This window comes from Equus asinus, chromosome 18 (assembly GCF_041296235.1).
Source record: "Equus asinus isolate D_3611 breed Donkey chromosome 18, EquAss-T2T_v2, whole genome shotgun sequence".
Lineage (NCBI taxonomy): Eukaryota > Metazoa > Chordata > Mammalia > Perissodactyla > Equidae > Equus > Equus asinus.
Window position 1 is genome coordinate 38,664,406 of NC_091807.1, and position 11,299 is coordinate 38,675,704.

The following is an 11,299-nucleotide window of genomic DNA, read 5'->3' on the forward strand; positions in this document are numbered from 1 at the left end:
TAATCACAGCTTCTGACGTGAAAATACATCCTGATTCTTCTCCCAATTGTCTGCCTTTTGCACATACTGAAAATTTTTGCAAGGTGCCTTAACAGAAGAGCTGAGTGCCTTCAGGGCACTGTGCTGGGGGAAGTTGAGGTTTATCGGTGGGGTCTATCTCGTAGGACTGTAAGACCTTGGGAGTCTCTATTAAAGGGGCAGCAGGGAGTCAGGAGAGCCTGGAGAAGTGAGCTCCTGGCACGGGCAAGCGCCGTTGGCTCCCCCAGCCCGGCATGCTTGCCTCCAGCTGCTGCGGTCACCGCTCACCTACAAACCTTGGTGGTGTTGCCCTGATTGGCAGGTGCCCCTGAGTTTGGGCCTGAGGCCGCCTCTGCTCTCTCCTCCCATTCCAGCTACCAGATCAACGCCCGCACAGAGTTGGCCGTGCGCTACAATGACATCTCGCCCCTGGAGAACCACCACTGTGCCGTGGCCTTCCAGATCCTGGCCCAGCCCGCGTGCAACATCTTCTCCAACGTGCAGCCGGACGGGTTCAAGCAGATCAGACAGGTGTGCGGGGTGAGGGCGCTCCGACTGCAGGGTGGGGACATCTGCAGGGAGACAGTGAGCATGACCACAGAGCAGACCCCTGTCTCCAGTGGCTGAGGCTCCCAGAAGCTCCCGGTCACAGCATTCTCCACTGGGGATCCTGGGGAACCGGCCCTCCTTCGCACCCCTCCGAGGCCCAATGGTGCCCCAAGAAGAGGTGCCCGCCCTTGGTGCATGCCTGGGATTCCACTGACCAGCCCTTCACATCCGCTGTTTAACTCAACCCTTTGAGATAAGTCCCTTCTCATCTCCCAGCCCAGGAGAGCGAGGCTTCCAGAGGTCAGGCAAGTTGTCCAGGGCAGCACAGTGAGGCCCTGGACAGACACAGGTCCAACCCAGCAAAGCCCTAACCACTGTCCCCTAACCCCCCGCTGTGGTCCCCTGCAATCTGTGACCCGGTCAGCCCACTGCCCACTTCAGATAAGAGACCTTTCTGCTCGGGGCATCTTGGAAGGAGGGAGACAGTGGCCATTTGTCCTGAGGCAAACACTTACAACCCTCCCAGAATAATGCCCCAACTCTCCCAGAATAATGCCCCTCCACGCAGGAGTCCTGCCCACACAGCCCTGTGCTCCACCCTCTGACAGTCAGGGAGGGAAGATCTCGAGGAGTGCAGGGGGTCGAGTGGTAGCCCCCGTCCTGCCAAAAAATAGTTGTGTTCGCCTCCTGACCCCCAGAACCTGTGAATGTGCCCTTATTCAGAATGTCGAGCAAATAATCCATGAGCAATCTATCAATCAAAATTGGGGTGAGTTTATTAGGAGCCAGATCTGAGGACTAGCCGCAGGCCTGGAAGGAAGGGCATCAAAGAAGTGGGGTGCACAGAGCGGTTATACACCGACTTGGAACAAAGAGCATCCATCACATGACAGGAATGTCCCTTTGACAATAGTCACGAGATTGCTTTGTTGGCACAACAGATTGGCGGTCAGCAGGTCGGTGGTCACAGGTAAGCATGGCAATCAATTCCTAGCCTAGGGAGAGATGCTTATCCTGAAGGAGACGCCAATGTGGGGGAAGTTGCACCTTTATCTTGAGGCCATTTTTCCTTGTCTTTGGGACACAGCAAATGCTTAAAGCAGATACACAACCCATGCTCAATGGCCATGTCAGGTCCTTTTGGAAAAACAAAGTCAGGCCGAATTAGGTTTACACCAAATGGCTTCCTCCTATACTCCAGCATATCCTCTTGCTTGCCATTTGTTTATCAGGAAACGGAGTCTTTGCAGGTGCGATTAAGTTAGGATCTCTAGATAAGCTTAGCCTCCATTGCCCAGGCACGCCCTAAATCCAACGACAGGTGTCCCTTAAGAGACAGAGGAGGAGACACAGACACGGATGGGCCATGTGGTGATGGAGGCAGAGACGGAGTGATGTGGACACAGCCAAGGAGCACCCGGGGCCTCCAGAAGCTGGGAAAGGCAAGGGATGGATGTCCCCTGGCACCTTTGGAGGCAGCCCGGCCCTGCAGTGCTGTGACTTCAGACTCCTGGTCTTCAGAACTTGAGCGAATGCCTTCCTGCTGTTCTCCGTCCCCCGGCATGTGGCACCATGTGCGGCAGCCTCGGGACACCAATGGCGGGAGCCATCGTCGGGTCTGAGAGCCACGTCCTGCCATTGCATGGAGGAAACCTCATCCATTCCATGTCTCAGTGGCCTTGCTTCAGGACGCACCTGATAAAGACTCAGGACTCCAGTGCTGGGAAAGCCCTCGCCCCCTCCTGGAGAACTGATAAGCTTCACTTTATCAGAGAACGACAGCCTTGGAAGCCATTGTCTCCCCGTCCACACTTCCAGGAAGTTCGGAGCTAAACACAGCGCTTAATTACAGTCCTTACTGAATCACCTTTCTGGGTACAATGAGCCCCCTTTATCTGAAGGCTCTCTGGCCTCTCTCCCGTGTGTACAGAACCAGCCAGCAAGCGTGTGCCATGGGTTATAAACCACAGTGACTCTTTCTCTGACGGCAGCAAAGAGACAGATCGTGAAGGGAGGGGCTGCATTTGCCCCTGCCCCGTGGCTGCCCAGGGACGAGCTCCTCCTGGAGTACCACCCAGAGAACCACAGCGGCTGAACGCCCCTACATGCCTGCGGCCCTGGCGGAGACCCCACTGGGGAGAAGGGCCGCTGCCTGGTAGAGCGGCTGCCCGTGGAGGGGTCTTCCTCACGCCATCCACCCTGGGGACACACAGGGTTTTCCTGCCTTATTGGACAACTGCCAACAAAAGCAATTGTCCCAATTTTTAATTATATTTTGTCATTCAATGTTTGGAGGGACAACTCCTCATGAGAATAGATCCTTCACTACTAACACAATTAAATCTTTACAGAGAAATTGCACAATTCAAAATGCTAGGGATGTTTTCCCTCCCCCAAAATACATTTGAGGTGATCTGTATTGACTGATCTGAGTCCTGTGTTTGAGGCTATGTCTTTATTTTCTCGGAAAAGTAGAACACCATACCCAGCACAGAGGTATATTCTGTAAATGTTTGTGGGATGGATGGACGGGTGGATGGATGGATGGATATGGATGGTTGGATGGATGGATGGATGGTGGGTGGATGGATGGATGGGTGGATGGTGGGTGGATGGATGAGTAGATGGTTGGATGGATGGATGGATGATGGATGGGTGGATGGATATGGATGGATGGATGGATAGTGGATGGATGGATACATAGATGGATGGATGGATGGATAGTGGATGGATAGTGGATGGATGGATACATAGATGGATGGATGGATGGATACATAGATGGATGGATGGTTGGATACATAGATGGATGGATGGATGGATACATAGATCGATGGATGGATGGATACATAGATGGATGGATGGATGGATACATAGATGGATGGATGGATGGATACATAGATGGATGGATGGATGGATACATAGATGGATGGATGGATGGTGGATGGATGAATGGATGGATGAGTAGATGGTTGGATGGATGGATGGTGGATGGATGGATGGATGGTGGGTGGATGGATGGATGAGTGGATGGATGGATATGGATGGATGGATGGTGGATGGATGGATGAGTGGATGGATGGATGGTGGATGGGTGGATGGATGAGTGGACAGGTGGGTGGATGAGTAGATGGATAAATTGATGGGTGGATGAGTGGACTGATAGATCATCATGGCTTCGAATTATGTTACTTCTCCTAAACCAATATTTGGTTAACAAGGTAATAAAATATTTATACTAAAAAACTTATTGCATCCTCGTTTTCACATTTGTGAATAGAAGAAGGCTATTCAATATAATCTGACTCTGCTCATTCGCAAGCAATATAAGCATGTATAATCACATGCAGAAAGATAAGAGGAAAAAATTACCCTTGGAAAATCTGTTTTTGACCTCCAACAACAAGATCTGGAAGGAACAAACCATGTGTGTAGATTACTGAGTCGAGGGGAAGCCTTTGTCCTTGGCTAAAACCCGCTAGACCCCACAGGGACACACAGGCTAAGCCTGCCATCGTCCTGGCAGGACCCAGCGTGCGAGGGGCCGCCTGGGCTGAACCCCCAGCCTTCCGCTCACCCACTGCAGCCTGGGCGAGTCCCTTGGCCTCCTGAGGGCTCAGCGTCCTTATCTTAAAGGTCAGGACAGTGATCCTTAGAGACGCACGCAGAGCTGGCGTGAGGACCGAATGACAGCGTGTGCGAGGGCTCGTCCGGGATGGGCACCCGCGGAGGGATTGTAAGGTTGTGCACGGCGCTAACGCTTTGCCCTCTCACTTTTCAGGGAATGATCACATTGATCTTGGCCACCGACATGGCAAGGCACGCAGAAATCATGGATTCTTTCAAAGAAAAAATGGAGAATTTTGACTACAGCAACGAGGAACACATGACTCTTGTAAGGAGGCTCGGTGACCTCTCTGGGGGGCTGGTGCATGAGTCCCGCCCTCCAACTCAGCCTGGAAGCCGAGATACCAGAATTCTTACCCTTGCCCTGGAGGGAGGTGTCACTCAAGCTGGTTTTCAAAGTCACACCTCCTACCCGGGGGAGCCCCCCAGAGGGCCCCTCTCCTGCTTAGGGGCATCGTTTCCCATCCCTCCATCTCGTTCTGGTTTGGAGGTGATAAGTGGCGAAGACCATTCTTCTTGCTCTGGTTTCCTGAGAATCAAGTTGGCTTTCCCAGGAAGGTGTGGCCCACCAGACACTGAATACCAGCTTCTGTCTAGAGATGGAAGAGGCATGAGTAGATGGTAACCCCATTGGATGCCTTTTTTTTTGAGGAAAATTAGCTCTGAGCTACGAATCCTCCTCTTTTTTTTTTTTTTTTTTTTTTTTTGCTGAGGAAGATTGACCCTGAGCTAACATCCATGCCCATCTTCCTCCATTTTGTATGTGGGACACCTGCCACAGCATGGCTTCATAAGCAGTACGTAGGTCCACGCCCAGGATCCAAACTGGCGAACCCCTGAGCCACCAAGCAGAGTACACGAACTTGACTGCTGTGTCATGGGGCTGGGCCCTGGATGTCTCTTTTTTCCCCCTGAAATGTGAGGAAAGGCCAGCTGAGATGGGGAGACGGGGCAGGAGGCCAGACAATGGGCCAGGCGGAAAGGAACCATCAGGCCTTTACTCACTCACTGCAGCTGAGCAAGCCAGGGGCAAAAGGGTGCCAGCTCCCCATGTCCCATCCACCCGACCAGCTGACGGTCGGGGGCTGGGAGAGGCAGAGGGTAAGGGCCAGGAGAGCACAGTCTGGGTCAAAGTGGAGGAAAGGGCCTCAGCCAAGGTCCCACGGGAGGCCGAATGCAGGTGTGTGTGAGCGAGCGCCCTGCCGTGGGGCCACATCTGGGGTCAGGTGGCCAGGAAGCCTGGCGGGAGGGGCCGGAGCAGGACCTGGAGGGACATACTCAGGCGTGGACAGTGGGAGAGGAGGCTTCTGCAGGACGGTGGCCTGAGTGGGGCCTGCATGCAGCAGGGAGCACACAGGCAGGCAGAGAGCCCGGCCAACGCAGGGCAGACGCCGGCCTGGAGCAAGGCCGAAACCAGAGCCACCTTCAACAGTTGTGTATTTGCTGACTCCAGGCTGGAGGGGGCAGGCGGAATTGGAGTTCTGCCCAATGGCCGCCCATGGGGTCAGCAGCCAGGGCTGTGGCTCCCACTCCCTCCCGCCCTGGGGTTCAGGGGCATGGGGTGCGCCCTAAGCTCTTATGTGAGGGTCCCCTTCACCCTATATTCTAAACGTGCCACTTTGTCGCTCGGGGGTCCTCGCGCCCTCCACCTCAGGGGTCTTCATTCCCTTCGAGCCTCTGCCTCCTCACGATGCGTCTCTCTACTTTTTTGTGTATCCTCAACAATCAAGAGGACGTTTTCAGACTTTACAATGTATAGTTTGCGTTACAAAGTGTCAGTGTGTTCAGAGAGCTTTTCTACTGTTCAGGCCCCTCCAAAAAACATTCTGATCCTTTGGGGGTGCAGTGGTGCCCCTGTTCTCCCCGGGTGAGGCTGAGGGGTCTAAATGCAGAATGCGAGGCACCCACTTCGGCATGAAAGGTCACGCCCTTGGAGGGAGGCAGCCCAGCTCCATCCGTCATCCCCCTCCACTCACCCCCACCCCGGCCGGCCAGCATCACCGCCCTCGGCTCCTCCTGCCTGTGACAGCCAGCCTGACCCCAGCAGCAGCAGCGGCACGTGTTCTGTGTCCCGTGGCCTAATTGCTAACCTCTTCTTCCAGCTGAAGATGGTTTTGATCAAATGCTGTGACATCTCTAACGAGGTGCGTCCGATGGAAGTCGCGGAACCCTGGGCGGAATGCTTGCTGGAGGAATATTTTATGCAGGTGAGAGTGTCGCCCTGCCGTCCTGCCTCTTGCCCTCCTTTCAGCCCCTTTATCAGGGCTCATGGTTGACCGACGTGCCAAGGTGGCCTCGCCCATCAGGCAGCAGACGGTTTTGCCCGCCTCCAGGAAACCTGCACAGCAGGCGTGCATCAAAAATGAAATAGGTTGTGATTTGAGATGTGAAAGACAGTGGCAACCCGGAAAAGCTAATGGTGCAAAACTGCCACCCACTGCCACTAATTGAGCTGCTCTGAGGGGCGGACGTGTCAGACAGGCCGCCTGGACGTCCAGCAGGAAGAGCTGCAGAGCCGGGGGGAGCCCCGGGGGCAGGGGGGCCACGCAGGTCAGCCTACCTTGTGGCCGTGGGGAAGCTCTGAGACAGAAAGCCAAGCCAGCCTAAGATGGAAAATGCTGGAAAGGACAGTAAGCCACTGAGTGCAACAGCTTGATGAAGCCCGGGAGAACACGGGGAGGTGTGGGGGGTTGTGTCTGTAAGCTGCTTCTGCTGCTGAGTGGCCCTGTGATGTGCTGACCAGCCTCTGCCTGTCACCCACTCGGTCCTGGCAGCAGGCCCTGTGGGCCCAGCAAACGCGCTAGTTGGCACTTACGGTGTTGTCATCTCTCCTCGTTACTGATGTAGGTCCTGCAGAGCCGGGGCGGGGGGGTCGCTGGCTCGTTCTCCTCTTCCTCTGAGAACAGCGATCTGCAGTGCTCTCCAGATCCTCCGGGCCCTGCTTTCTCTGACATTCTGCCTCCTGCATCCTCCACAGAGTGACCGCGAGAAGTCGGAAGGCCTCCCCGTGGCCCCTTTCATGGACCGGGACAAAGTGACCAAGGCCACCGCCCAAATTGGGTTCATCAAGTTTGTCCTGATCCCGATGTTTGAAACGGTGACCAAGGTGAGTGACCGTGACCAGACAGTGGATGACCGGACAGAGAAATACACATATGTGCACGCCCATGTATGCACACGCACACACATGCATCACACACACTCGTGCACACACACACACGCACGCTATGTGCTGTGGCTCCTGCCCAATGCCCGTCCTGAAGCGCCCCCTCCACCTTAACACAAGCGCGTCCAAAATGACCTGGCCTCCTGCCCCCGCCAGGCAGTGACCCAGCAGCAGAGCCCCAGGGCCGCTCGGCTTCCCCTTTGTCAGCCCCTTGGCCAGCCTGCCGGCTCTCAGGGCCCCTCACCACAGTGTCTCTCGGAGATACCCCCATGCCTTGCCCCCCAGGGCCCCAGCCAGGAGCCTGGGCAGCTCCTCTCATCTTCGCCTTCAGAAGAACCTCCTAACGTGCCCCCACCTCCACTCAGCACACGCCCATCTTCAGGAAGGAGACTGTCTGCGCCTCTCTCCTAAACCTTCCATGGCTCCCCGCTGCCCCGCCTCATTGCCCATGTCCCTGTTCCCCCTGGCACTCCTGTCTTGCAAGACAGCCCATACCTGCTAGTCCTTGCCTTCCTTCCACCCTCAACCTCTGAGTGCATCCTTCCGTCCCCTGGGGGTCCCCAGCCTCTGCCCCGTGCCATCCTGCCAACCTTCTAGAGCTACATCAGCACGTCCTTCTTCAAACCCTAAAGCACTCTTACTTCCCTGGGAACTCGCCTTCCTGTACGTAGCAGCCCTTCTACCAACTGGGGAGCCTTCACCTCGGGCCAGCGGGTGCCCGGCCACCAGGGGTGCAGCGATGCAAGGATGGCCCAGCCCCGCCCCGCAGCAGGAGCAGGAATGTGACTGAGCGAGCGTCGAAAGCCTTACGCGGGGAGAGCTGTGTGCACAGGGTTCAGTGGCCGGGGTCACGCCTCCCTGGGGCTGGGGAGGGCCCCCAGGGGAGGCAGCGCCCTCTGAGCTGAGTCTCAAAGACATGACTGTCCAGCAGGCGGACACGGTGGGCTGAGAGCCGCAGGCCGGAGGGCGGAGCCGCTCGGCCAGCCTGGGGTGTGGGTGCGGGTGGAGACGGAGGGTGGGGCTGGCGTTTGGAGAGGGGCAACCGCAGCATGGACAGTCAGGGGCCACGGGAGGCAGAGGGAAGGGAGCACCTTCTGCCAGGTCCCTCTGGAAAGCATCAGAGAGGAAACAGGGACCCTGGAAACGGAGGAGGCGGGGCTGGCCACCGTGGCGGGAGGGGCTCCAGAACCTGGGTCGCCTCGATTCCGCTGCAGCCCGCCACCCACGAGGCTCCGGGAGTGCCCCTGGGATGGGGGCGGATTTCCCATGCCATCCACGGAGACACAGAGGACCTGACGCCTGTTTTGTGCAAACGTTTTCTGTCGCCTTAAGAATGAGGGACCGTTTGGATGAATCCCCTTGTGTCTCTCCCAGCTCTTCCCCGTGGTCGAGGAACTCATGCTGCAGCCCCTTTGGGAGTCCAGGGATCGCTACGAGGAGCTGAAGCAAATAGACGACGCCATGGAAGAGGTAACACGTGCTCTTGGGGAAACATGGTCTTCCGCACGCACCGCCCAACTGTCCTGGTCGTGAACAGGCTGAGCCAGCGCCCCTGCAGGTGGCCTCTCTGGACGGGAGCGCATCTCCATCCCACCGGAGAGACAGGCCCAATGGAGATAGGGAGTCTGTACGCTCAGGGAAACGGAAAATGCTTGGGACCAAGGGCGCCGATGCTCTGTGCTCCTTTGAGGGAGCTGCATGGTACCCAGTGATTGTGCACGCCCCACGTGTGATCAAGCGTGTCAGCAGCCTCCCAGCACCCCAGGTCCCTTCGGAGCAGCGCCCTGGCCCGTGTGGGTCCCTCACCTCCTCCTGGCCCTGGGGCCGACCTTGTTCAGTGGGGAGGGCGGTGGGAAGAAACACTCCCCCCGGCACCGAAAGAGCCACCTCCCAGTCCTAGCCCAAGGCCACGGAGCTCACCCATGTGGCAGCTCAGCCCCCCTGCGGAGTCAGGGCCACCGGCTCTGGCTTTAGGTTGCCATTGGGATTGGGACTGTTGTCAGGCAAGGGTCACGCTCACAGGCGCAGAGCTGGTGTGGGAGCTTTTCACAGCCCCGTGAGCTGGCCTGGTCAAGTCAGGACCCCGTTGTGGCTGCAGCCAGTGGGAGCTCGTTGTCCAAGTGCCAGACAGTGGCCGTGCGGGGCGAGGCATCCAATAGCGGGGAAGGTTGTCCAGGCACGGAGCGGTGTCTGCAGAGCTCACGCCGGGTGTGTTCGGGCACACCAAGGCTGTGATGTCAGTCTCCACGGCACATTTGAGCCGATTTGGCCATCAGGAAGCTCGGAAGCAGACAGTCACGCACTCCCCGTCTCCAGGAGCCTGATTCTTGCCTTCTCTGTACTCTGTCCCGGTTACAGAAGAAGACGGGGAGCCTGACATCTGGGGGCACCGAGAAGTCGAGAGAGAAAAGCAGAGATGCGACAAAGAGTGAAGGTAGGCTGTTCTGAATCAACCTCTCGCTGCATGCCGTGGTTCCCAGTAAATGGGGACCCAGTGGAAATCTGGGGAAGGAAGGAAATCCCAATGGCTGAAGAGTGTTAAATAAGTGAAACTTATTCCTTGCACGTAATAATTAGAATTAGACTCTGAAAGAAGGGGGACGTGCTTTAGTTAATAGAAAAAGATCAATAATTAGCCTTGCGCCACTTATAAAGAAAAGCACTTTTTAAATTTAAAAGCTTTTCAAAAATGAAGTCTTCAAGCCTTTTCCCCTGCAGTTGTGGCTGTAGCCACTTCTTGTAGAAGGCCAGCCAGCCCATACTGAGAATCCACCACACATGTGTCTGAGGGTCATTCGGAGATTCTCGGTTTATAAAGCAGCAGGGCGCAGGGCACAAGAAACTGGGTTTGGTTTTTAAGAGGAGCGGTGACGGGCTCCGGCATCTGACAAACCCTGCTCTGAGTCGGAGCTTTGTAATTACAAGCTGAGCACCGTGCGCCCGTGTCTCAACCTCTCTGAGCCTCAGAGCCCTCATCTCTAAACTGGAAGTACTTAGACCATTACTGTTATTATTTCAGCAATTAGGGGAGCAGAGTGCTGGTGCAAATGTGCTCAGTGAACGCTGGCCCCTGATTTTTTGAATGGCTTGGAAGAAAACTGTTCTATTTTGCCTAAACGCCTTCAACCATAATTCCAGTGGCCTCACTTTTTAAACGCTGTCTGCATGTGATCCTGTGAGGTTTGTGATATTGCCTGCACATTTTCAGTCCCAACAGAAACAAACCAGCCATGCTTTTCCTTTCCCAAGCAGACCGTGCCTGAAGAAAGCAGGACCGTTGCGGCTGTTGCTCTGGACGGGCCGGCCATGCCGCGCAGGAGTCCTCCGGGCAGGGACAAGCGGCTTCTGAGTGCCTGACGTCACGAGGCCACGTTTTCTAAGAACCGTTTTGTCCACTGATACAAAAAGGGATTCACGATACTGTACAGAATTTTTATTTTTAAACTGTCTTTTAAATAATATATTCTTCTACAGAAATGGGTACTGTACTTTTTCTTTGGTTGAGTTGTGTATCCCGGGGCTGCTTCTGATAAACCACGGGAACACTCCCCCCGCCCCGCTCCCACGCGGAGACGAAGGACCCTGTGCGCGTCCACACATGTCTCTTAGAGTGACTGCCCGGGCTGCTGCGATGCGTACCTCCGTGTAAATTCAGCATTAAATGTCAGACCTGTGCCAGGAGCACAGGTGTGTCCTGTGTTTCTGAGCAGCGAGGGGGACATCGGTGACATTGGTGCCAGTGCACGGAGACGTGTGGGGCCCAAGGCAGCGCGGTCAGAAGAGAGAAGTCCACGCTGGTGTAAACGTACCACCAGGCTGGTGCCCATCACAGGGAGGTGGGAATTTAACGTTTAAACCAGCAGATAAAGAAAGGAGACGCGTTTACTCAGCACATGTGGGGGTGTCCGTCTCAGGGGAGGAAGCTGTCCTTTTCTTCCTGCC

At 55.8% G+C, this 11,299-nt stretch overlaps 1 protein-coding gene across 4 annotated transcripts in view; it reads left to right on the top strand.

Annotated features, from left to right (window-relative positions):
• PDE9A (phosphodiesterase 9A) overlaps window positions 1-11,061 on the top strand; it is an 89,980-nt gene extending 78,919 nt beyond the window's left edge. For 2 of the 4 annotated variants that reach the window (XM_070488940.1, XM_070488941.1), the window contains 7 exons: window positions 393-549; window positions 4,346-4,459; window positions 6,294-6,398; window positions 7,169-7,297; window positions 8,732-8,827; window positions 9,716-9,791; window positions 10,610-11,061. In XM_070488940.1, coding sequence (XP_070345041.1) covers window positions 393-549; window positions 4,346-4,459; window positions 6,294-6,398; window positions 7,169-7,297; window positions 8,732-8,827; window positions 9,716-9,791; window positions 10,610-10,620 — 688 coding nt within the window. In that variant the 3' untranslated portion in view covers window positions 10,621-11,061. Of the gene's footprint in view, window positions 1-392; window positions 550-4,345; window positions 4,460-6,293; window positions 6,399-7,168; window positions 7,298-8,731; window positions 8,828-9,715; window positions 9,792-10,606 lie in introns of all 4 variants that reach the window. The other 2 variants (XM_044750902.2, XM_014839248.3) reach the window with 2 other exon arrangements.
• The last annotated feature ends 238 nt before the right edge of the window (window positions 11,062-11,299 follow it).